The sequence below is a fragment of the Amborella trichopoda genome, chromosome 4, assembly GCF_054954075.1.
Source record: "Amborella trichopoda isolate Santa Cruz 75 chromosome 4, AtrichopodaSantaCruz75HAP2 v2.0, whole genome shotgun sequence".
NCBI classification, from domain to species: domain Eukaryota; kingdom Viridiplantae; phylum Streptophyta; class Magnoliopsida; order Amborellales; family Amborellaceae; genus Amborella; species Amborella trichopoda.
In genome coordinates this window covers 49242872-49269804 of record NC_142339.1, presented here as the reverse complement: position 1 = coordinate 49269804, position 26933 = coordinate 49242872, and the positions used below count along the sequence as shown (strand labels likewise).

The 26933-nt window shown below is 35.7% G+C and overlaps 2 protein-coding genes and 1 long non-coding RNA gene across 23 annotated transcripts; 2 read left to right on the top strand and 1 right to left on the bottom strand.

Moving 5' to 3' along the window:
• Positions 1-3180: 3180 nt before the first annotated feature.
• LOC18429002 (Alkaline-phosphatase-like family protein) lies at positions 3181-19913 on the top strand. Of its 21 annotated transcripts, XR_016054650.1 has the most exons (19): positions 3181-3480; positions 3571-3661; positions 4858-4902; positions 5051-5218; positions 5327-5411; positions 5523-5629; positions 7815-7895; positions 13026-13078; positions 13184-13283; positions 13903-13969; positions 14427-14590; positions 14700-14843; positions 15010-15106; positions 16577-16805; positions 16923-17016; positions 17172-18197; positions 18658-18750; positions 19171-19451; positions 19532-19913. XR_016054650.1 is itself a non-coding variant. In XM_088865446.1 (17 exons), the coding sequence occupies exons 7-17, from the start codon at positions 7843-7845 to the stop codon at positions 19659-19661; spliced, it is 2268 nt and encodes a 755-aa protein (XP_088721572.1). In that variant the 5' UTR covers positions 3181-3480; positions 3571-3661; positions 4858-4902; positions 5051-5218; positions 5327-5411; positions 5523-5629; positions 7815-7842; the 3' UTR covers positions 19662-19913. The 21 variants fall into 21 exon arrangements, 16 of the variants coding, with proteins under 16 accessions (XP_088721572.1, XP_088721574.1, XP_011621671.1 ...); XR_016054648.1 differs by lacking the exons at positions 13903-13969; positions 14427-14590 and adding an exon at positions 16363-16400; XR_016054649.1 differs by lacking the exon at positions 14427-14590.
• Positions 19914-20720: 807 nt separating this feature from the next.
• LOC148782546 (uncharacterized) lies at positions 20721-20970 on the top strand. The gene is made up of 2 exons (XR_016054653.1): positions 20721-20768; positions 20851-20970. It is a non-coding gene; the product is annotated as an uncharacterized LOC148782546 (long non-coding RNA).
• Positions 20971-22862: 1892 nt separating this feature from the next.
• On the bottom strand, positions 22863-26225 carry LOC18429011 (39S ribosomal protein). The gene is made up of 2 exons (XM_011623159.3): positions 25843-26225; positions 22863-23362 (listed from the first exon to the last, which is right to left on the bottom strand). The coding sequence occupies exons 1-2, from the start codon at positions 26203-26205 to the stop codon at positions 23336-23338; spliced, it is 390 nt and encodes a 129-aa protein (XP_011621461.1). The 5' UTR covers positions 26206-26225; the 3' UTR covers positions 22863-23335.
• Between the last annotated feature and the right edge of the window lie 708 nt (positions 26226-26933).

Below are 26933 nucleotides of genomic sequence, written 5' to 3'. Positions count from 1 at the left end.
TGAACAGATGGTTGGAATTCCTTTAGCCATCATGTCAAAAGTGAACCATTGACCATGTGATTTAGATTTGTCATCTCATGGTATTTTATTTTTAATTTTTTCTACAATTCATATGAATATAAAATTTGGTATGTGTCATCATTGGGCTCAGCAAAAAAATAAAAATAAAAAAATATTTGTTTAAAACAATAACTAAAATACCCTTAAAACTTTTATGGGTATTTTGGTTATTTTATTTTATTGGTAATAGTTTTTTATATTTTATACAAGTGTGAGTTTAAGAGGAGTGGATGCCCCAAATTTGGTGACAATGTTGTTTCAAAATAATTAAAACTAAAAATATATATAAATGTGTTATTGAGATTGGGGCTATCTCAGCCATCCATTTAGATCAGGTGACTGGGAGTTGAGAGATGTAAAAAAATATATTTGGGAGGGGAAGTATAGTAAGTTTTCCCAAAAAAAAATAACAAGGAAAGTTTTTAGGAGATATCAACTAGAAACATTAACAGAGTTATGATTCTTCATGAAGCTTTTGGTCTCCAAGCAGTCAAGAGAAACACTTAGGGCCATGCTTTGTGTCTGATAAATGGCTTGATAAACAAAAAGACCACTCAAAGAGCTTGTTCTTTTTCTTCTCTCTCCAAATTGAATTTTTCCAAGTATATATGTGGAGTCCTTTACTTGGACAAGATAAATTCCTTCTTATGCATATCTTACCATGCTTACTTTTTATCTCTAAAATTGTACCCAAAGACTTCCCCTGAATTGGCTAAAGAGCTGAAGCACCCTTTCCAACCCAAAAAGTGAAATTGTTAAATATTGGCATGAGATATGGTAATGGTATGTCCTAAAAAGTAAATGATATAAGTATTGAAAAATATTTGATACTTGCCGGTAAAGAGAAGGTTACTCAAATCTAACATCCACCATTCATAGTTATCCAAAGACGGCTGATGATCTATGCCCTCTTTATGACCATCCTATTTTTTGGCTGGACAATATGCTGAATAGATTGATATGCGTATTGACAAATTCGGAATTAATATGAAGAACCAGTAGCTGTCTTTTACAATAAAATTTCAGTATTAATTGTTTACATCAGTCCACTATCTTAGATTTAAGATATGGTGACCATCACAAATAAATGTTTCGGTCACATTTTAATCGGGCATTTTATATGAATGTGCTTTCCCATATAGTTTTTAATAAACTAATTAAAAATGGGATTGTATATAATGAGACCACTTACCTTTGGTACTGGGAGGTCAGAATTACTTACAACCATTTGATGTGAAGTTTGATAGCTTGAGTGTGTCGTAAAGTTTGAGAAAATTTCTTTTGAACTTTAAGCTTGGTTAATAATATAAATGCAGTCACCCAATTTCACATCTAATAGTCTAGATTAATTGTGACTACCTTATACCAAAGGTAAATTGTCTCATTGTATATTTTCCCATTAAAAATCAATAATACCACTAGGTTATAAATGAGAATGGGTTCTAGGCAAAAGTAATGTGCATGCCAGTTATGTCTGGAGTTTCATTCTTACTTGGTCTCGAGTTAATATTAAAAAAAAGGAGCAGCATTCTCTAAATGATCAATAACATGTTTATTCTCAAAAAAGGAAAAAAGTAACTGACAAAATATTTATTGATATTTTGATATTTTTTATTCTTGATTGGTTTTTGGAAACTATCTCAGAAATGGAATTCCAATCGAACGATTACTTTTCAATATTATCGAAACGATTTATTTTGAAGGTCCCCCTAAAGGAAAAAATTTATACGAGGCGTGAACCTCATACAAGGCATACCTCAAAAACCCATTGGAAAAGATTGTTCTGAGGTTAGGAACCCCTCAAATTGATCATCTCAATTTGTAATTTATGGATATGGAAAAAAAAAAAGATTTCAAGTCATGAAAATAATACAACTTATAACGTATTATCTTAAAACCATTCATTTTATAAAAAAATTATTATTTATAGATTTGCTAGATTTATCTTATTTTTTTAGCTCTAAAATTCATAATTATGAGTGACAATAGATTTTCATGCCATCGCATAACGTTTTCACATTGAAACTATCTGCACCTTACTTAAATAGTGTGAGGTTCACACCCCATACACACCTCACCCTTAACGAATAACTAACCGTCCAAAGAAAATGTATTAACGAACAATTAAGATGGTGAAATTATGTATGGAACAAAGCTTCAGTTCTTTATACACCAATTAAATCAAATTTATAGAGAGAAAAGCGTAACCAAGGGGTCTCTAACTCCGACATAGCAGTTACAAAGTATTAATTTTTGATAATTTATGTTGAGATCGGTGTTCTAAAATTTCTTAATATCCAATTTATATGGGAATCAGTCGGGACTTCATCGATTTTAGAATGGTAAAGGTCCAACCTGATTTCATCTTAAAACTCGTTTATATATACTTTTTCTTTAAATTTATACTTATATAATGTTTTTAAGTCCCTTCTACATCCCTGCTCGATAAACCCTAACTTTAATTATATTTTGTTTTATGTACTTCTTAATATTTTTTGGATCCTTGTTTTAGTCCGATCAAAACTTAATTTGAATAGTTGATCTAATGATCCAAGTCAAGTAGTGGATAAACAATTGGAAAATTGTTTCATGCGAGCTGGACCGCATTTCTACATATGCGGTTCAAAAAAATATAAAACATCCATCTTAAAAATAGATACAAGTAGGTGTTTTATATAAAAACAATAGAAACTAACGGTCCAAATGTTTTTTTTAATAGAATTATTATTTTTATTTTTAAAATTTATTTATTCATTCATATTCATGATCTCCATGTCAGAGATTACATATCCCAAAAAATTAAGTCTTGAAAATCCATCTTAAAAATTTATTTATTTAGAGACCCACATTTCTACATACGCGTGCTTGGCCGCATAGAAACCGCATCCTTTTATTGTTTTTATTTCTTAATATTTTTTGGATAGCTGGATTAAAAAATACCTACTATTGTGGAATATTCATATGGGTACCCTTTAAGATTTTACATATTTTTTCTATTTCTCTAAGTACACGTTCACCATCTGCTTTTTTATTCAACACGCATCCACTGTAGTGTACGATTGGATTATGGTACTTTCTTTCGAAGCACATAAATCGAAATTGCATACCTAATTTAAATCCCAAGTCAGGTAGTGGATAAACAGTTCGCCACCGATCCGGTTTTGAAACGGTAAAAGACCTTCCGCTTGCGCAGTGGGTGGAAAGCAAAAACACGAGTGAAAATAAAGGACTGTTTCGCTAGAAAGCATGAATCACGAAATCTAACAGTTACAGAGGAAAACACAAATGCTTGGTGATGGATCCTCCAAGCTGTTGCAGATTAACGTCATGGACTTTGGTTGCAGCTATGTTACAGATCAGTGGTCTCTTTCTCTTCATTTTAGGGTTTTTCCCAGTCAAGCCTGCACTCACTGGTGTAAGGTAAAAAGTTTTTTTTTTTGGGTGGCATTTCTCCATTCAGTTCGATTTCATGGTTTCTTGAATATTACTTTTGTGAGTTTCCTTTCACAGTGGACCTGAGAGTTACATGCCAGTCTTTGATGGAGCTGAAAGCCATGAGACTGAGAGGTTGCCTCCTGATCAGTTGAGGTCCTTGTATCAGGTGGGACTTGTGAGCTTTCATGGAGTTAATGGCTTCGAATTTTCTGAGATTTCGGGTTCTGGATGTTGGATAGATTCCTAAGCATGTCTAAACAAGTGCAGATAATTGTTCCAAAGTTCATTAAAATAGGTGAAAGACCAAAGAGAATACCCTAAACTTCACAAACATATATGTATTCATGGAAAAATTGAAAGTTTGCAAGGTACAATCCATATTCCCATTCTGTGATAATCTACTCTGATCCCAACCAAGTTAAATATGGGAAAAAAAAAATCTTGTAAGTTGTAATTTCTGGATGGTAAACCTAAATGACCCATTTCATTAATTTTTGTGTCCAATTGCTTTATTGTTCAACTGTAATTGAGCTTCTAGCCAATACAAATGTCTGTTACTGTACAATATACAATGCTGGCCGATATTTTGTCAACTAATACACACCGTTACATGTGGAGGCTAAGATTGTGGGAACATTCTTGACATACGGCTACATTTACAGTCATATGGAGCATTTTGTTAAGTATGATATCACGATCAGTGATCAACAACACCATGTGATTTAAATTGTTTTTGGTATTGGTTCAGTGAATAGTCCTGTAAAATTCAAAGATTTTTAATTTATGCCAGATCCCCAAAAAGTTCTTGCAGCTATGGTCAAAGCATATGCATGGATGACCTACGCTCAAGCTTCATAGTTTTGTGCATGGTTTTCAACAAGGTGGTCTGGTCTTCAACACTTTATTTAATGTATTCTGAATCTTTTTTCCCTTTTTGGGTAAATAGTGGTGGAAGTGGAGCCCTTGACTCTACAGGTCTAGCATTCTCTATGCTTTCCTGGCAAGATGGAGGATTTGCAGAGGAATACTATGTGCTCTTATTCAAAATCCTAGGGATTCTTATTAACTATGATAAGTAAACAATCAGGCCTTTCTTGCATCTGTGCATCTGAATGACTAGAAAATGCCCTTGACCATGTAAAAGAGATAAAAATATAAAAGGAATACGAACCTTTTTGCATTTTAAAAATGAAGTGCCTTGTTATTGACCTGAAACGGAAAAGCAATGAGGCATTGCAGTGTATTTGACATTGCAAGGCTGTTGTTTATTTGACATTGCAAAGTATTTTCATTTGTCCATACATGTCTTTTGATTTCTCTGTTGAAATGTGATTCAATGTTAATTATATCCTTCTCCAACAGGAAACTTCAGGAGTAACCCCTCTCTTTGATCGACTAATATTAATGGTAAAGTGAGTCATTGATGCCGATGGCTTTGTTAAGAATTTAAGCTTACTTTACTACTTATATGTTGTTTTCACATGCTTGCATTTTATGCTGAGAACTTAGAAGATATTTGTTGTTACAATCATGTGATCTGGGTTTGTTGATTTAGGTTGTTGATGGGTTGCCAGCTGAATTTGTGTTGGGGAAAGATGGATCCCATCCATCTGAGGCCCTGATGAATGCCATGCCATACACTCAATCCCTGTTGTTGAATGGAAAGGCAGTTGGCTATCATGCAAGAGCAGCTCCACCAACTGTTACCATGCCCAGATTGAAGGTTACAAGATGTTTCCATTTGGTTGCAGTTTTGTGGAGTAGATTGCTTAGAATTGCTGGTTTTATGAACTTTTATTAGCCTGATAAGTTTTCTGATGATTTTTTGCAGGCAATGATATCTGGGGCCATTGCAGGTTTTTTGGATGTGGCATTCAATTTCAATACACAAGCGCTGTTAGATGACAATCTTCTCGGTTTGTTGTTTCTTTGTGGAGTTTTTTATGTTGTCTAGAAATGTAATTGCATATAACACAACAATGTTTGGATGAATCCATCCCAATCCTAATTCTCATGATTATGTGCAGGACAATTGCATGATATAGGCTGGAAAATGGTGATGCTTGGTGATGAGACATGGATTAAGCTTTTCCCTGGACTATTCACCCGACAGGATGGGGTTAGCAGTTTTTATGTAAGTTTACAGTATTCTGTGCCAGATACCACCCCCATATTTTTGATAAAATTTCATGGATAACTAGTACTTGGCGATCTTGGTATTGGTTGGAATAAGTTCTATAAGAAATAAGGGTATGTTCTCACACTAAGCAATATTTTCTGTTGGAGTCTTGAAATCAATGTTTAGAAAAACGGATTGGTGACTTGGATCGGCCATCCCAAAAACCGTGTCTGATCGGTGGATTTGCGATTTGGATCGGAGAATCGGCCGGATCAGCAAGAGTCAACATTAAAAAATTTCAAAAAATCACTTGAATTGCTTGAAAATCTAGTTTTTTAGGTTTCCAAAAAAAAAAATGGTATTGCATTCTAATTTTTCATTATTTTACTACAAATACATAAATACTGAGAGCATGTCTCATGTCTGAGTGCACAAAGCCAAAATATTTATTGAAGTATTAGGAAAAAAAAAGTATTAAGGTATTTCTTCTCAAAACATTCTTTGAACAATTAATCGTTGGGAATTTTAGGAAAAAAAATCATATGAGATTTCTATTTTTAACATATTATATGTGGTTCACATAGGCCTTTTTTCTTTCCTTTTTTCACTAAATCAAATGCGTTAGAGTGTGGTTTAACTATGAGATTTTCTTATGACCGTGATTTACATGTGGTTTAAATATGAGATTTCTATGAGCGTGGTTTACATGTGGTTTAAATATGAGATTTCTATGAGCGTGGTTTAAATATCAGCATGGTTTAAATTTGAGCCAAGAAGTGGCAAAAGAGGCGAAGAAAAATAGTCCCACGTCGGGACTTTGAGGACGAATACATCTCCTTAAAAGTTACATCCCCCATTTTGATAGTCAAAACAGGTCAAGCATGGACATGCGCTACACGAGGCACATTGGGCCTGATGGGTGGGGCCAGTGGGGGAGGTAAGCCCAACGCATGCAGGTGGTGCAGCCACATGAGCATAAAAATCAGTGGGCCAACAGGCCTATTTTTTATTCCAAAAATTTTGAGAATTGCAAATCAATAAAATTGGAAAACAAAATGTGGAAAAGCACTGGTTCCTCAGGAACTGTCAAGGAGCGGCCCGAACCGGCAGGTTCTAGGGGGACTCAGCCGGATCGTGATATATTACTGGATCTGGATCGTCCAGGGTGACTTCCAATACAGATCGAGTGATTCCAATCTGGATTGGCAATTCTTTAAACACTGTTTGAAATATTGACCATGGTGCTTGGGAATTTCTTAGTGGCACTTGAAATTGATTCTTACAAGATACATTTAGGTACCAATGAGCAAAGCCTTGAAGAAATTAAGAAGCTACTAAATAAGGTTCTGTCAACGCCTTAGGCTCTCTGTGGACATGATATATTGCCTTTGTAAGATGCTGCATGAACTCTCAGGTTTCATTCACACATTGCTGAAATGCCATGGATTAGGCGAAATGCCACATAGCCATTTGATAACATTCTCACAATATGCATGAATAATTCTTTGCTTAGAGAAAAAGACTTTCATGCTATCGTAATAATCATGGTTCCAAGATCCACTGAAACATAGCTACATTGTACTCGGGGACCTGCCGCATAGCCATTAGATATGACTAGGATAGTGTGGGTGATGCTTCTTGAGGGCTCTTTATACTCAATGGGAGTAGTTTTTTTCGGAACCGGAGGCATGGGTGGGGTAGGTGTTGATAGGAGATGGCTTTATAGGATTTTCATTACTTTTTTGAGGCCAGTGTTTGTGCATCCACTGAGGCTGAGGGTTGAGCTCTTTGACAAGCCCCTGATGGATTCCCCTGTTTTATCTTGGGGTCCCTTGATAATGGAAGGAGATTTGCTTAATTTCAAGATGTAGGCTTCGAGAGAAATGGGATAACCCCGTAGATTATTAAATTAGTAATGTTATTAGGGTACATTTTCAGGAGAGGGGAGGGTCTATATACTTTCGTCATTTGAAATGTTGTTCTATATCCTTTGGTCTTGTGCTCAAAGGAGCTAAATGCGAAGTGGGTTTCCTCCAGAGGGATTGTGAAGGGATCACTCTCTAATGGGGGCTCTTTTACCCTGTATAACATGTCTCATTATGCACCACTAGTTGCATTCTTATTTGCTGCATTTATTTTTTATTTAATAGACTTAATTTGACCCAAGTTAATTTTCCTAAAAATGTTTCTATCTTGGTAGGTAAAAGATACAGTAGAAGTGGATTATAATGTCTCACGTCATCTGGAAGGTGAACTTGCAGCCACAGATTGGGATCTATTGGTATTCTCTTTGAGTTTTGATGGAATGCATATTTTTCTTGTCATGGTCTAAAATGGTCAAATTTCTTATTGTTTTAGGTTGACGATCAGAGCCATTTGCGCCAGTTTCTACCAATGTATAAATTAGATTCCAATAGTTTGACCAAAAAGGAAAAAATAATGAATGGTTCGCATCCTATTCCTTTGATTTAGATTGTTGTCTTGTCCTTTGGCCAGAAAGATAAGGGTTAAGACCTTTTTTGTCCCCTTTTTTTTTGCTGTGTGTGTGCAAATATTAACATAATAATTTTGTTTGTATGTATAGATCCACCTCTTAGTGCATGGACTGGTACTTTTCTTTCATCTTGTTTTCTACCTTAGACTGGATTTACTTGTCTTGTTTCTATGGTTACACTACTGTTGAATCGAGTTGTAAACACTAAAAAATGAATAATGCAAGACCAAATGGACCAAGTTGTAAACACTAAAAAATGAATCTTGCAAGACCAAATGGACCAAGTTAATTCAACTTAAATTAAGCATTGAACTGACTCGATAGCCGTGGGAGCTAGTCTTGATGACTTGGATTGGACATAATCTCTCATTTTGGTACTTCCCATTTGAGACTTGAACGGATCTGTACTGGTACAAAGCCTTAAAGCTGTAGCAATGTGCTTCTCTGGGGGAAGAGCCTAGATATATGGTAGAATATTATCATGATCAGACCAGATTGTCTGTTTGACTAGTTGAACTGCCAACTAATCCCTTGGCTGTAGGGCTGGCAATGGGCCTAGCGGCCTGGCCCAGTCAGCCCAGCCCTGAAAAACTAGGGCCTGGGCCACAAAATGTGGTCTGAGGACTGGGCGAGGGCTGGGCCTGGGCCAGGGACACGACAAGGCCGGCTTGGCCCAACCCTTTTTCTCATTTTTTTCCAATTTTTCTATTAGGTCTATTAAGTTCAGCATGGGCTAGGCCTCTTTGGCCCGGGGCAGGCAAGCTTAGGCCGGGCCTAGAGGGACCAGGGCCGGGCAAGGGCAAGGGCAAGCCTGGCTGTTGTGAGCTCTACTTGGCTGTTCTGATTAGGTCAAACCCAAAATATCATAGAACCGGACAAAATTAGCTGTTGATTGGTCCGACTGGTTTTTGCCTTTGTTTGGCTGGATCTTTCAAGTGTTCTTTTGCCTTTTCTTATTTTCACTTTTCACCCTACTCACCTTCCGTATTGTAATATGATCCGTAAGTTTTAGTCAAAGATTTTTACACATACTAAACTATACAATATCTCTTGTGACCCAATATTTTGAGATTTTTCTGAGTTCTGGCCAAATTCTCCTATTTTAAACCTAAATCATCACCCTCCAGAAACACTGCCTTGTTTCTCTTTCTACTCTGTTTCTTTTTGTAACCTATTTTTTTCACTTCTCTTGTGTAATTTGGCCCATTTTTCCCTCTCTTCTTGCTTTTTTCCATCCTTCCCTTTGGCACATAATGTGTTACATTAAGGTTCTTAATCTGCTACTTTTGAGCTCAAAAATCATGATGTATTAGATTGGTAGTAGTATCCACCACTTTTGAAACGCAAAATCTGTGATCTCCAAAGTCGCAAAATCCAAACTCTAGTTTCCTCTCTCGCTTTTATTTTTTTTTGGTAGATTTGTATCGTGTTTTTCCTTCTTTACTAGTTTTTAATTTATTATCTGATTTTTATGTATACATACTCCTTAGAAAATGCCTGATTGCTTTGACTGGTTTCAGCCGGACGAGCCCCGTCACCGGTTCATTGTCTGGTCCGGTCCTGATAAAATTAGTACCCTGATATCTTCTGCTTCAACACCATATTCTCCTTCCAAGTTATAGGTATTCAGATGACTGGTTACTTTTTTAATACTGATTACTTTCATCATCTTCCAAGCTTCTTATTTGTTACACCGGGATGTGGAGGTGACCATGGAGCAACTAGTACATTACTCGTCTTCCTGTCTTATTGGAGCTGCATGCCTGACTTGTTTAAAATTTGTTGAGTGGTTTCATTTACATGCATTGTTTCTTCTGTTATGTGTTGGCTTCACCCAGTCTCGCTGATTTACCCCAAAAAAACATGTATCCACTTGTTGTGTCTTGGGGCATTCTATAGTAATAACATTTTTCTCAGAGATGTTGCTACCTACTGTGGTTCAGGCAGTAAGAGTATGATGTGTTGATTTCATGGGCTATTGTCATCAAGAATTTCAGCAGTATCAGACTTGTAGATCTCTACCATGGCGGGCTTACTATAGTGTGAGGGAGTCTGTAAGAGTGAATAAACCATTGTCTTGGACTCTTGATGCACACCTTCCCTGGAGGATGTGTGCAAGTTTAACTTTAATTGCATGTCCTTTGGGCATCCAGGCATGTCAAGGGTAGGTGCATTTTGAAGGAGCGGAGGGCTGCAGTTCTTTCTCCAGGTCTGTAGAGGGGTGTGTGACTCATCTGAGTGGGAAAGCTCTTGCTCTTCTTATAGGCTTCAAGATTTTTCCTCAAGTGTCCTCTGCCATTTCATGGTTAAGAAAGATTATTTTGTGGGAGATAATTTAGGTGTATTTTATAAATTTCCCTTATCTTATTGTCATTAGTTTGAGGGGATGGACACTTCATGCCTGTGGAGCTTGGTGGAAATTTTGGATTAGACTGCAACCATCATAGATAACAGATCTACTTCCTTTCATCACATGCTCCATGAGGCCAACTTGGTACCCACAAGAGAGTGATGAGGGATTCCTTAGTACAAATTGTGCCTGTTGCTGCGAGGATCCTGAACTCCTATCTTGCCCCCCATCTCTCCCTTACTAATCCATATTTTTGCCTTCTCCCTCCCCTTTTCTTGCTACGTATTCATCCCAACCACTTTTGCTTTTCATCTTCCTTTTACCCTCCCTTTACTTCATTGTGCTTTGTTTTGTACTTCTGTGTTTTGGAGTCGTATACAGCCTCTCTGTCGGCACTTTGTTCAACTTGTTTACTGATCTATTTTATCCAATGGTTTAAAAAACGGATCGGTGACCCGGATCGGGCACCCAAAAAATCGATCCGGATCGGCGAATCGGCGATCCTGATCGGGAATCGGGTGAATCGGTCAGAATAAAGCTTAAAAAAAATCCGAAAAAATTATTAAAATTCATTATAAATATTATTTTTTAGGAATTCAATAAGAAATGAGGGTACTCCATTAAGAATTTTCATGTTTTTGAATGAATATGCGAATATTGATATGTTCTTTCCCTGCATGAACCGCCATTCAGCATTTAATTTAAACCACAGAAAAGGATAAACATAGAATTATCATGGAATAAGTATATCAACATACATGGACTACAATAAAACATAAAATTAGTAACATATGATCTAAAAATAAAATGATATACGACGTTATTGTTCTTCTTGGTCACGCTGGTGCCATAGATTGAATTCGTTTAACAATTCATTGATTCGATCTAAAAACGAATCATCGATGTTAGCAGGCGTCTGACTATTCCCAAATCCCTGAGTGTTAGTGTTTTGTTGTGTTCCCAATCTAAAATCCCCGAAGCTTGTCCATCCTTCATGCTCACCTGCACTGTCGTGCTCATCCCTACACTGTTGTTGTTGGGACTAGATATGTGAATAATATGGCTGGGATAGGGTGGCCTCAAAATCATCATCTATCTCATTTTCTCTTTGAATAATATGGATTAAAAAAAAAAATTAACAAATTTTCAAAAAAATCGTTCATGAATTAAAAAAAAAAATCACAAATTTTCAAAAAATTCTATCATGGATTACAAAAAAAAATTCGATCATGGATTAAAAAAAACAAATCACAAATTTTCAAAAAATTCTATCATGGATTACAAAAAAAAATTCGATCATGGATTAAAAAAAAAAATCACAAAGTTTCAAAAAATTCAATCATGGATTACAAAAAATTCCATCATGGATTACAAAAAATTCGATCATGTATTACAAAAAATTAGATCATGGATTACATAAAATTCGATCATGGATTACATAAAATTCGATCATGGATTACAAAAAAAAAAAAAACATAAAAAAACAAAAAATTCCATCGTGGATTAGTAAAAAGAAAAAAACAATTCGATCATGGATTACAAAAAATTCAATCATGGATTGCAAAAAATTCTATCATGGGTTACAAAAAAAAACAAAAAAACAAAAAATTCGATCATAGATTACAAGAAAAAAAAACAAACATTTCAATAATGGATTACAAAAAATCCGATCATGGATTACAAAAAATTCTATCATGGATTAAAAATTCGATCGTGGATTACAAAAAATTCGATCATGGATTACATAAAATTCGATCATGGATTACAAAAAAACAAAAAATTCGATCGTGGATTACAAAAAAAGAAAAAAACAATTTGATCATGGATTACAAAAAATTCAATCATGGATTACAAAAAACTCTATCATGGGTTACAAAAAAAAAAAAAAACATTTTGATCATGGATTACAAAAAAAAAGCAAACATTTCGATCATGGATTACAAAACATTCGATCATCGATTACAAAAAATTCTATCATGGGTTACAAAAAAAAAAAAAAAAAACAAAAAATTCGATCATGGATTACAAAAAATTCTATCATGGATTACAAAAAAAACAAAAAATTCGATTATGGATTACAAAAAAAAAAAAAAAACAATTCGATCATGGATTACAAAAAAGTTGATCAAGTATTACAAAAAAATCTATCATGGATTACAAAAAAAAAAAAAATTCTGTACGGGACTCGCCGATTCCGTACAATGAATCGACGAGTCACTGTGCAGAATCGTCCGGTTCTCTCTAGAACCGGACGATTCTCGTTTTTTTCGCCGATACGATCCGTCCATGGCGATTCCCGAGTCCGGTTCGACTCGGCGTTTTTTTAAACATTGATTTTATTTATGACATGCTTATTAAAAAAATCTCAAATGTTAAGGAGTTCCTTCATGACATAGAGCTTCACTCAGTAATTTTTTAAAGTGTAAAAGCTCCAATTTTTTATTCATACAATTAAGTGCTTTTCTTCTCATTTGTTTATTTAGTATGTGCTTCTTCTTGATTGCTCTGGTAACCTCCTTTACGTTTTCTCTTATATCATTGGATGACAACCCATATTTTGTTTCTAGATTCTCCACTATCTTGGGCTGGACCATGTGGGTCATATTGGTGGGCGTCATAGGTATCTAGTTTTAAATGATTTGATTTGTTTATTCTTCTAGAATCTCACTACTACATTATAGACGATTACAGAATCTGAACTTGACCTATTTTTGTCGATTTTCAGCCCATTGATGGTGCCGAAACTGAAGGAGATGGATGAGGTTATCGAGAAGCTTGATATGGCAATTATCCATCACCACAAGTGTAACAAACGAACCCTTTTGGTTTGTGCTCCTTTAATCTTTGTGGCATATTTCTAATGTAGGATTCATTATCTTGTAATCATAGATGTTCTGAGCAGCCTATCCTACTCATTGTAGAGGATGACTATTTCAATGTCCTTAGATTGGCATGCAAGGAGGTGTCAATTCCTTGGCTGTTGCTTGATAATTTTTGTGAGACTTCCAATTTTTTGTCTTCCTGTGCATCTATTTTTGTCATCTTTTTGGAGAGGTTAATGCTGCTGTTTAATCCATTTGCCAATAATGATGTTCACTGTGATGAGTTGTTTCTGAGTAAGGCTAGCGAGATGCCAACTTGACATTTTTGTTCTTTTTCCTCTGTAAAAGACATGTTTTAATAGCTGTTACTTGCAAAAAAAAGGACCATTTATGCATGATCTATCTTTAGTTTGTCCGCTTCCTTTTTGGACTTCTAATACATTGCAGTCTTAAGAGATACGACCTTATGAATTACGGTGTCATCATAATGCAGCTATGGTAGAAAAGCATACTGAAGTGTTCCTTATATAACAGTGGCCTTAATGTGTGAAGAGCATCTGTTTAATTTGCAGAGTTACTGCATGTTGACCAAGTAATGTGATCAAATGCTTACAAATTGCAGGATCAAGGAAACTTAACGTGGATAGCATCTGTCGGATAAGTTGTTGATCACTTCATCATAGTCTAGGGTAATCACTGCAAAATGAATTATCACATGTTTCCTTCTTTTTTTTCCCTTTAAGTGTTAACAGTGGAAATGGAGCCCAGAACATTATGTTGAGGCACCTGCCCCCCTAATCACCAATGCCCCCACCCATTCCCAATCATTGCATGCTTTTTATTGTAAAGAAACGCCACAAACCCTCCACAAAAAGTACATGGCTCTTTCGCTCTGTTCATCGAAGGGCTGAAATGTGGTCGATAAACACCCCATGAACCTGATTTGGGTTTCCAATGCTTGTGTCCAAGATCAAATATAAATATTCTAGGTCATAGTTTTCTGGGGATAATAGGAGCAAATGTACCCTTTTAGAGCTCGTAAAATGCATTCCAAGAATGTTTAGGTTAAAAATAATGTAATGATGACATTATGTAGAACTAGGTATAATACCAATGGAAACCCACCGTTTTGAGGGTATTGTCCAGGTGTGCACCAGTTCTCACTCTCCTAGGGAGTGCTCAACATGGGGAAGTAAACCTTCAAGAACCTGAGTTTGTTAAAAGTATGCTAGCAGCACTACCTTCTAAGAGATGTTATTACTATTTCTCGTGTTCATGATCGTGAGTACATTGACTCATATTACACAAAGGTCATTATTTATTATTAGTTGTTGATTTCAAACTGCATTATATTTAATGACACTTCGAAATGATTTATCCAAAGGAACCAGAAAGCTTACTTCTTTACTTGTGTTCCAGATGGTAGTCAGTGATCATGGCATGACTGATGGTGGGAACCATGGAGGATCCTCAGATGAAGAGACTGATTCCATGTCTCTATTTATTGGTCTGGACTGTAAGGTCCCAGATTATGCGTCTCTCTCTTATAACTCAATTTCCCAAGTAAGATGAACCCCATTTATTTAAGCTATTTCTTGATTCCTAGTATGTGTTGATGTCCTTTTCTCCTTTTTATAAGTGCAGTGCTTATTCCAATTCAATTCGTTGTTTTGTATGGTTGTGGGTGTGTGCGTAAGTGTTCACAATTTACTATGGTTTTGTTTTCCAGGTAGACATGGCCCCAACATTAGCCCTTCTACTTGGTGTGCCTATTCCAAAGAATAATGTTGGCATCCTGATCCGTGGAATCTTTGATTCATTAACAGGTCCCTACACTTTTCTCTGGATGTTGAGATCTGCTGACATTTGATACTATAATCTGCACATCACCACAAAAGCTATTGGACACATCTCATTCCGATTTAGATTTACTTGCTCATGAACAGCAGTTGCATTTACCTGATTAACTTAGTTCTTCAATTGCTTTCCTTGAGTTCCTTGTATTCTGAACTTGAACTTCTTTGAATGAAATCTTATGTGTGGTGTTGGTTCACGGCGCCATAGTTCTGAACCTTGGGAATGGCTGTGAAAGTCATATCATGCTTGAGAGCATATGAAATTAAATTTGTTTAATAAGCTTCTATTGTCCAATATAATCTGTTAATTCAGAAGTATCTTTTATAGATATTCGATTGAAATGCCTACCTTTGAAGACTTTTTGAACTCCAAGAAGGGTTGTTTAACAGAGCATCCTAGGATAGTGGTCCCAAAAGAATTGCCTTTGTCTTCCTTTTTTCCCTCTTTTTTTTTTTGGGGGGAGAAACTACATGACAATAAAGTTGCCCAAAATCCAGCTTTGGAAGTATAATAAGGTTGAAGATTTTAGGACACTGCTAGCAGTCTCTTTGGATCTGAAGTGTTACAGAGGAAAAAAATTAAAACCATGGTGAATGAGTACCAAGTGGTGGTGCCAAAACCATGGAAAATGATATTTTTCTGAATGAATGCTAAGTGATGATGCCAAAACCATGAATTTTGGTTGGCGTCTTAAATTTAGAAGTGTTTGATCTGATTGTGAGCATTATGTGTGTTGTTGATGTGGCTTTATATGATTATAATGGTCCAAAATAACTTGGAATATTTGGTGAACTGGCATTCTGAGAGCTAATGGAATCAATCAAAGCTGGTCTTGAGTGCCTTTCCACAATTTTCAAACTATGACTTGCTTGAGACTCGGGCTAGTCCTTGACAAGTTGACTCATGTTCACAAACTGAATTGTTGGAAAAAAATAAAAGTGAAAATAAGAAACTATTATGCATAAAATCATTTTCATAAAAAGAATTCAATTTTGTTTTCCTAACTTTCCAAGGGTTATCATTTTTGCAATTCTTTTATTTCCCCAATGCAATTAAAAAAAATATTAATATTAAAATAATTAACCAAATTTTTGTACTATTTTTTTTTCGTCTGAGTCATCGATCAAGATTTAAGGCATCCTATCTATTCATGAAAAATGGAAATTAAAATGTAAAAAGTTTGAGCTTCAATTAATTGACTGGGAATCTAACTTTTTCTATGCAGCTTCTCAGAAGCTATGTATGACTGGGAATCTAACTTGTTTAAGTGTTATATTAATTTGGCTTGGAGACAATCAACCTTGTCATTGTGTCTAAAATTTTTAGTATATCTTGTTTCTATGATATTCCTTTAGGATATGTTAAATGCTTATTAATTTTTATGTTCCTTTCTAGTTATTTGTTGCATGGCTATAACCTTTTTGTTTTCTTGTTCACAGATCGGCATTGCTTACGAGCATTGGAGTTGAATTCATGGCAATTACTAAGACTACTGAAAGCGCATGTACCTGGATTTTCTTGTAGGAATTCTATGAGTCGTGATGCCAATCATGAAGGGCTGGAAGACAGGAAGTGTAATGGAAGCATTGAAGAGAAACTATGTTGTTTATTATCAAAAGCTTCCTCTTTTCATTATTCCTGGAAATTACAGAAAAATTCAAGCGTCATGTAATTTTCTAATCTATCTTGACAGACACTTCTTTTTCACGGATAAGTAAAAATGAATTCAGCATTTGAAAAATTTGAATACAAATGCATCTTTGATTTGTTCACTATATTTTGCAGATCAGATGGAATGATTAGCCTTGAGATGACAGTAGAAGCCTATTATCAATTTTTGGAAACTGCCTCAGATTGGTTATCGAGAAAAACCACAGAAGTAAAGTTCCCTACTTCTAGTTTCATTTAATTCTATGAACTATGCTATTATTGATCAAGTCACTGGAAATTAGGAATTTTGATATGCTATGAACTATACTGTTGGTCTACATTGTGAAGGATTGAGACGGGACTAACATCATCTTTCTTGTGCAGAAACCTGTTAATTTGTTAGCTTCTGGGATTGCTGTAATGTTCGTATCTTTTGCAATACTGCTGTGGGGTCTTCTTAATTTGTGCAAAGAATTCCCAGTATTGCAAAAGAATACCTCTTATCAAGGAGAAGCATATACCAACTGGTGGCATTTAGACGAGATCTTTGCTTTGATGGGGATCATGGGTCACGTTTTAAGTCTCAGTGCAAGTTCTATGGTAGAGGAGGAGCAATATACATGGCATTTTCTGGCCTCAGGACTGTATTTTGTTTTTCTCCGCAAAGCATTTCAGCGTGTTCCCAAAGAAACAATTTCAAGGTCATCTGTACAAGAGAAAAAGGATTCTCTTAAGCCTACTAAGCATGAATTTTTGCGAAAAGACAATGGGGGTTATCTTAAGATACTATCCATTTTGTTAGTGCTTATTTTGGGGCGGATTTTGAGAGGTTGGCATCAAGGTGGTGTAAATTGGACCCATCTGCCTGATGTTTCCAAGTGGCTTGAACATGCTGGATCTCTTACATTGAAATCTTCGCAAGTAGCTTCTGTTATTTTTGTTGTTGGTCTTGGCTCTCTCTCCCTTTTTCTGAGATCCCAGAGGTCTTTGATTTATGCTACCGCACAAATAGGCATTTTTGTATCTGGATTTCTGGTGGTGTTGTACATAATGGAGTATCAGCATGAAGGGGCATCAGCATATGGGGGAATTCTCATAGCACGCATGATATATGGATTCCTCGGTTTTACAGTGTTGATAACAGCAATAGCATCACCATGGATTATTCCCAAATCCAATCCTTTTACGGGATCAGTCACTTCCATTGAGGTGAACAAGTGGTCCTTTCACTTGGAGATAAACAATTGTACATACTTGGTTGGAAGTACATATGTTATCTGCTGGTGTCTTCTTCAGTTGTTGCTTCAGCAGCCAATTAATGCGGTGCCCGTGGTATTGCTTCTCATGCAACTCCTAGGCAGCTTGAGTTACTTCTCAATTGCCACAGTAAATCATAAGAAATGGGTTGAGGTCAGCTGCACTTATGCTTCACATTATTCTTTAGCCATGAATACTTGCTCTTTGAATGTATCCTTTGGAATGTTTCTTTGAAGTACATGGTTATTTTTCATAATTAATTTTGTGTTGATTGAACAAGCTGAATTGCTGAGCCTGGATAATTGATTTGTTGAAATCTAATCTCTCTCTATCTCTCTGTCTCTCTCTCTCTCTCTCTCACACACACACACACACATACACACTCTGTTGTGCTGCGCACAGAGATAATCTCTTGGAATTTTCTATTATTTTTCAATGTATTCCTTGTTGCATTTTCTTTTCCTTTTTTTCGTTTCTTTTCGTTACCATCAATTAATGGATGTACCTGCCACTATTGACGCATGCACAAATTTCATCTAAAATGACCATACTAATTTTCTTTAAATGGCAAGTTTCTTTCAAAATGATGGTGCATTTATCTCTTATCTTTCAGGTTGCTTCCCTTTACTTTTTGGGAATGACAGGCCACTTTGGACTTGGAAATAGCAACACCCTAGCCACTGTTGATGTTGCTGGAGCATATATAGTAAATTTCCTTTTTACAAAGCTCAATTAGTTCAATTCGGGAATAAGATCATCACAAGTTCTAGCAAAAATGGGGACTTGTCTATCTTGTATTCCTGAAACCTCAACCAATAATAATAGTTTCTGCAAAACTATTTCTACATTGAACGTTTTTGGCCAGCTTGAAGTATTTCAGATGAAATTCCCAATTTCAGTCCTTAACCTTCGTTACATAAATAATATTTCTCTTAAATAACAAGGTCATAAAATTTCGATCCAAAAATGGTTAACCATCAATTTTGTGCCCCGCTTTTCCAAGTTCCAAACTCTTTTAACCTCTTTCAAACATTACTGTTGCCGAATCTATGTACTCTGTGATTTATAAAGCTTGTGGGACTTTCTTTGACTTATCACACTTTAACAATTGTTTACTACTCCCCAGGGCCTCTCTTCGCACTCAACATTTCTTTCGGGCATCTTGGCTTTGATCATTACATACGCATCTTTGCTGCTGTTTCTTCCGAGCACAATACTCTTACCCATGAAGGATTTCAGACACAAGTCATCGCCGCCAAATGCTCCTATGGGTTCTTTTCTAAAGTCAAGTATTGGAATGGCATGTCTCATGCCTTTGGTCATGAACTCCATTGTGTTGATATCATTCACCTTCATATTGCTACTCATGAGAAACCATTTGTTTGTGTGGAGTGTGTTCTCTCCAAAGTAAGTAAATGCGCATTTATTGAATCTCTCTTCCTTGGCAGCATTAGGCTCATCTATTGATAGTTACTCTTCCTTTGCAGGTATTTGTATGTATGCGCAAACACTGTTAGTGTTTACATTGGGGTATCCTTTGTTGCTGCCACAGGAGCTTATACTTGCTTGGTTTTCTTCATGAGATCAAAATTGCTCAGATTAAGAGGGCATGGATAGTTGGGTTGTAGGATTGTTATTTCACATGATTTGATTTATTCATTTTGAGGGAACTCAAGTATAACAGGATGAATCCTGGAATGAGTTTGACTAGCTCAATGGTCCTGCTATATCTGGTTCAAGCGGGTTTGTAGAGTAGATGAATGAATGAATGATTTGGTAAGAAGACTGATTTCACATTTGATGTCATTGATGAGATGTGCATTGGAGAAATCATTGATTCAATTTTTTTTTGAAATTTTGAATGGTAAACTACGTCTTATCATTGATTCAATTTTTTTTTTGAATGGCAACGGTCAACATATCATTGATTGTAAAATACATATATATATATATATATTATTGAACTGTAACGTACGACTTATCAGTAAAGCTTACTATATAATGTAATCATAGTTTTCGCTAGATCAGAGATGAGCAAGAATATTACAAACATGTTCACATGTACAGGCAACGATAGGAACGAGAGCAAATCCATGAGAAGTAAATTGTTATTCTGAATACTTGTTTTCATAATTTATCATATTCATCTGGAAGGTTTTGTCAATCTCATGTTTCGAGGAACTTTTCCTTTGGATAAAAGCATTTACAGAGGGGTGCTGCTGCTGTGTTCTCGTGCTCAAAACACATCCTGTTTCCACGAACTTTTCCTTTGAATGAAAGCATTAAAGAAGGGTGCTGCAAGTGTGGTCTCACAATTTTCACGAGACTTGTGGCGGCGAAGTAAGGCATGCCTCTAAACCATGTCGAAAGACGAAGTTCTTGTGCTGAGAACTCTTTTAGATGATGTTGTAGTTCTGGGGCTAGAAACTCTTAAAATAGCTTGAAATTTAATGTTCCAAACATGGTGCATATCAAACATATCTATATATACTTTAAATTTTTAAAAATGGATTGATAATGTAGTGTAAAATGTGTATTTATAAGACTGGAAATCTTTTTCTTTTCCTTTTTTTTCCTTTTATAACCATGCATCTCAAGATTACAGGAGGGTTTATTTTAGCGTCAGAAAAACATTTTCGAATGGATTTTTAATGTGTGATTCATTTCTGTAGCACAGGTTGACAACAAAAATTAGGTTTTCTTTGAAACAATATTGGCGAAAAGGTCAGCAGGTTTGCTTTCTTGTTCTTCCTTCTGTCTATAGATTGCAGAGCGTTATAACGCTGTAATTGTCATGAATTTTCAGGCTAAGCTGGTTTTGCTGTCTAGGTTCACTTATATACACGCAGGAGAATATTGAAAATGGACGGTCCTCATAATGTGTTGCAAGATGTATTTTTTACGACGTGAAATATCTTTTTTTTCTTCATATCTATATATCTCAATGTCTCTCCCTCCTCACCAACATCTTAATTCTTTAACACTTCTCCTTAACCTTATTATCCAACCCCATCCCAACGCATGCTGGCTGAAATGTAGATGTTCATTGGCTTTGAATCCTTAGGTATCTCAACTTTTAATTCACCTCTTTCAAGCTTTACGTGGAAGCCTCTTACCCTTTAGGTTATGAGCCGAGAATGGAAATCATGGAAGCAATTGACTATGCTGATGTTAACTCCATCGATATTCTCCTTCGGTACATGAATTATAAACCGGGTGAGGTTTGTATAAAGTTGCCTACTTATATTTTAGAAGTGCGCACCTATAAAATTTGCCTCTTTATATTTTAGAAGTGCGCACCTTTAAAATTTACTTAGAGATGATGTTTCAAAATCGAAGACCTTACAATGGCTTCAAAAATTCTTTTTTTGTCCTCAGTTATAAAGTTTAAAATTTTAAAAATTTAGCAAATCAATGAAGACTTGAAAATCATGAAAATAGATGGTCCAGATAACTTATTATAAGATTTATTATTTTTTGGACTTGAAATTCATTCTTTTCTTTATGCCCATTTATCTCCAGGTTGAGATGATCAGTTTGAGGATTCTCTTATGCCAAAATACTCTCAATTTCAAGAGTTTTAAGGTGCACCTTACTTTAACAATATAAGGTTGCAACCTCATATAAACTTTTTCCTCATAAACCAGGCCACCATTGCTTCAAATATTGAGATCTATTGTGCTTAGAGGTTGCGAGCTTTTACCAAGAAGGCGTTATCCGATATCAAATCACAAATTGGGATCTCACACTTTGAAACTGGACTGTATTTGTTCAATCTTGAAACATTATTTTTTCAAGTATATATCGAGTGCAATTAGGAAATTATTTTATCGAGATTAGCTGGACTAAAACATAATATATAGAATGAAAGTTTAGTAATAATAGGAGTAGAGACAAAGTAGTTCAAATTGACCGTTATAAAATATCAAGAAGAGCACACTTTCGATATATTGAGTCGATAATCTAGGAAAATAGAGAGATTGAAGAAGATGTCACATATAGAATTAGAGCTGAGTGGAAAATAGAGATATACAACCAGAATTTTATGTGATCATACAATACTAATAAAATCGAATGGCAAGTTCTATAAGATAGCTATGAGACCAGCTTTATTTTATGGGGAGGAATATTGAGCAGTCAAAAGGCAACATACCCATAAAATGAGTGTAAATGAGATGAGTAAATAATTCATCTCTTATTAATATTTTGATCCCTCTAAAAAAATGCGTGAGTTAGAGGTGAAATAATTACTGTTAAATAGTTTATTTCTTATAGATTTTTCTAGTTGGAATAATTACATCTGAGTAGAATGTTAAATAGTTCTTTTCTTATAGATTTTTAATAAACTGATGCCTAAAGACGTATCTAGTGGAAGGAAAACTAGAGATGAAAAACTAGTTTGAGAGAGAATGGGGTTTAGAGAAAGGTCTTGTGTTTTTGGTAGTGGAGAGAGAATAAAGTTTGGTATTCTGTAGGACAAGGTTCCTATGAGTCGGCCGCATCTATTCAAATGAATCCTCTCGCTAACATATAATATCGACACTGATAAGTAGTAAGTTGAATAAAATAAGTAAATTTAGAAAACAAGAAAAGTATTTTGATGCACTACTGACAACGTCGTATCATTTCTTGACATCAAGGGACGCAATTGTAGAAGTTTGTTCCCTGACGCACATACTACTTTTTCTTAATGTTTACTGTCAAATGTCAAATGTCAAACGAAAGAATCTATCAGATTGCCATGCAAAAATGTTCAGGACAAATTCCACTAATTTGAGAGTGAGATAGGGTGCATTTGGGGTAAATAGAGAACATATCTTTGAGAAAATTATGCATGCCCCTCCAATCAAATAAGGCATTGAAACGCTTTACAATACCACTAAAACAATCGAAGTATTGCAATTTACACTTGAGGTATGCTTTTAAATTCTAATATCAATAAGATAACGTCCCCAAAAAAAGGTTGAAAATTTTCTAAATTTGCCCTATTATGTGTTGGAAAGCCAGAATATTACAAGTACTTTCTTTGAGGATATTGCATTCGGCATAAAATGCTTTCCGTCAGTTCATTCAATGGTCCAAACTACATGCTCTTGGATATAAGCGGACATCTTTTCAACAGCTTACGAAGAGAGCAAAAAATGCAGCAAGCCGGATCTTCAATTTAATTGGATTGACGGTCAAATATTACAGTTGGGCAAATCCCAAGAACAAGCCCTTTCTGTGCATGGGGGAGGGGGAGGGAAATGGGGCAGGGTGCCGGATGCAGTGGAAAGGAATCAATGTCATTATTACTGCTTTTCTTCTGCCTTTCTTGCCTGCAAAAATAAAAATAAGATTTAGCCAGGCACAAGCGAGTAGTATGTAAATATACATGTGTAAAAATGTGTAAATGTGTTTGATGAAAGTCAATGAGGTTATTTAGAGAGAACAACGAAAGGTTGAACTTTCAAGGCTCATTTTTTTTCACTCATTTTCTTTTACTTGCATGCTTAGTATAATTTTTTGTGTAAACTTTTTAAAAAATTTCCCCCGTCCCACAACCTTCTTTCAAACGATTCTCTTTCGATTTTGACGAGCCATAAGTCAACATGGCCGGTGATCCACGACAAAGAGAATCTCTTTTCTGTTGATTTCCCCACATAGCATAATTTGATGGAACCCAATCTACCTCTAAACGACGCTATAGAGCACAAACCAAGGTCGAGAGATCTCGAGTCCCCTCGCCCCAGGTATGGGTGTAAACACACCAACATCACTTCAAAAAAGAAATAAGAAATAAGAAATAAGACCAAGACTGTTGAGTTACCATAAAAAGCCTGAACTTCATGGCAAACCAGTAGCAGGTTACACCACATTGCCCATCTTAGCATACACAATATTAAGGGGGCACACGCAAATATAATTAGTGAAAATGATCTTTCAAGCAAAAGATTTTGGGTTTGACAGAAATACACTACTAAACCTGATAGTTTCTCAGATTGACCCATATTTTGAGCCCCAAGTTGTTATCATGGCAGAATTGAACTTCTCATAGTATCAGAACAACTATTCTTAGATATAAGCACAATTTCCACCAATACATTTGATCTTTCAATAGTAAGGAAAAGACTCAAACTTCGAGGAGAAAAGGTTCACATGTGTCGAGCATGTATAAACCAGATATACCTATGATTTCTAAATACATAAAAGACCTAAGTGGATTATCTATGCTTTCATCCATATTCTAAATGTGGAACTTTGTCAAAATTTGACCCTGAAAGACCATGGAAATCACACCATTAGGGCTTTCTGATCAAATGTTGCCAGTTGGAAATCTAGCACTATTGCTATGCAAAAACACATCAAAGAGCTGGTAGAAAATGATAATTAGGATGGCAAGTATATTAGTATTGCATATATATATGTATATACACAAAGACAAACACATAACAAAGTTTAAATAACCAAAACACCATTGGAATCATGAGTGCGAAAATCACCCCATATTCAAAATATATCTGTTTGATAACATTATAATATTGTTATTTTAAATATATGTTCCAATTCTTACAGACGTACAAAAGAACGTGCAACACTTACCAATATGCGTACAATACCCAGAGTGTCACATTTTCGAAATGTTGGGCTTTTCAAATTTATCATGGGATGGGAAGTCTATAATACGTCCAAGGCAGTAGATTTCAACATTTGAATATGTTGCAAACACCCTTCATACTACGGAAACTATAGAAAGGATCTAGACAAGAGTTCACACTACAGAAAATTTTGAAAAATGTCAATTGCATGGTAAGTAATTAAACATGCGATTTGGCTCATAGATTGGTTCCCAATAAAATCCCATACAAAAATGCTTGGCCGAATCACCACCTGACATTGGTGAGTAGTATAAAAACATAAAAATAAATACAAGAGAGATGCAATAGATGTTCATTCCTAACGTTCATCAATCAAATAAGAGATGCCCCGGTCTTTGAGCAAAAAGGCTAAGCCTAACTTACTACATTGAAAAGGTACCATAGATATAGAGATCCATGCATAAAGAAATCTGAGTCACTAGAACAAAAATTTATGAGAATTAGTGATAACTAGACATCGCAAATTGAACATGAAAATTAGTGAAATTATTGATGAACCATTCATCAACAATATCTAGATAAAATATAATGCATAACCCTTAAAATTAACGTCAATAACAATTATATTCATGATTAATACAAGTAGAGCAGCATTTATCATGCAGATTAGAAGACACATCAAGGAAGCATATCCACATGATTTGCAGTACATTTCTACGCATATTTTCAATTCACAAACCCTAAAAAAAAAAAAAAAAGAGAGACGAACAAATCGCAAACCAACATAGTAATCCATCATTATAGGCATCGATGCCACAAATAAACATGCAAAGAGAATTTAACCAAATAGCATAAAATACCAATCGAAAGTATAAACCAAGGTTCAAAAATCTCATATAACCCCTTATAACGACTAGGGGCCATTAAAATGGCCGTCATAAAGCATAATACCAGTTGACTTCAGATATCAAACATTACATGCTTTAATGGCCAATGACTGTGACAGCCAATAACCATTATATAGGCCCTTTGACCATGACATTGAGAATTCTGAGAACCTTGGTTTAAACATTACATAAAAATATCAAAATCAGGTAACCAAAGACCTCAACTAGACTCACTTCCATGCCAAATTCGACAAAAGGACAAGCTCAAACCCCTCAGCAAAACAAACCAGATAATAAAAATTTAAACATACCACACACACACAGAGTCCTAACCTTGTATCCCATAATAACAGGCTCCTTGCGTTCAGCTTCAGGAATCATGACAGGCCATGCCTCACCAGCCTCTCGAAACATCTGCTCAGTCTCTAACATCCTTCCCTTGGCCAATATCTTTTCTCTAATGTCCTGGGCAGGAGTGGAAGCGGCATCGATTACCTCTTCAGTGCCATTAACAAATGTCACAGTGATCTGAGGGTCGAAGTTGTCGGTGCGCCTCTTAACAGTGATTTGGCACCCCGGATTAGAGTCACGTGCCCTGCGAGCATTGCACTGAGCCAAGAATTCGAGGCAAGCTGCCGTTCTGCCTGTGTCCAATGGATTGAACTCGATCTTCACCTTGGACAAGAACTTCAACATCCTCTCGCTCCCTTTCCCCCTTAATGCAAGCAAAAACCCTGTACACGAATGATTTAGAGAGAGAGAGAGAGAGAGAGAGTGTGTAGAAAGAGAAATGCTCGCTTCTAGCTTTTCTGTAAGCCTTTTTGCAAAATTTATCCATATGACACAAGTTCAACTATTTAACATTTTACATATACTAGCAGAATCACGTGCATCGCACGTTGCGATGCTGTGAAATGGAATTTTATTGGCAAGGAGAGAGACAGAGAGAGGTGTTGTCATCTATTTTGTGTTCAAACTCATTACATCATTGGATACAACGAAAAAACAAATTATTTTGTAATTAAATGAAGATAATGAGAAGCTAAAATGGAGGAGGGAATGCTCACTATTAGCTTATTCTGATCTGTCTCTCTGTCTACGACATGATCGACTAAGTTCTCCCTTTTTTCGCTAACACAAGGCTATTAAGCTCTTCCTTAGATTCTCAAATGTAAGGACCTATAAATCCTTAGACTCTCAAATGTAAGGACCTATAAAGCTCATCCTGTCTCCCTCTCTAAAACCACTCTACACCCTCCCTCTCACTTTCTTAAAGACAATTCAAAACAGAGCTTTTCCTCTTTCAATGAAAACAGAACAGATTAATATTCCCCAATCTCTATCAAAAACAGGATTAGTTTAAACTATTATGTAGCAAAATGAACTCCCCCCCCCCCCTTCCGACCCAACCACCCCAAAAAAAA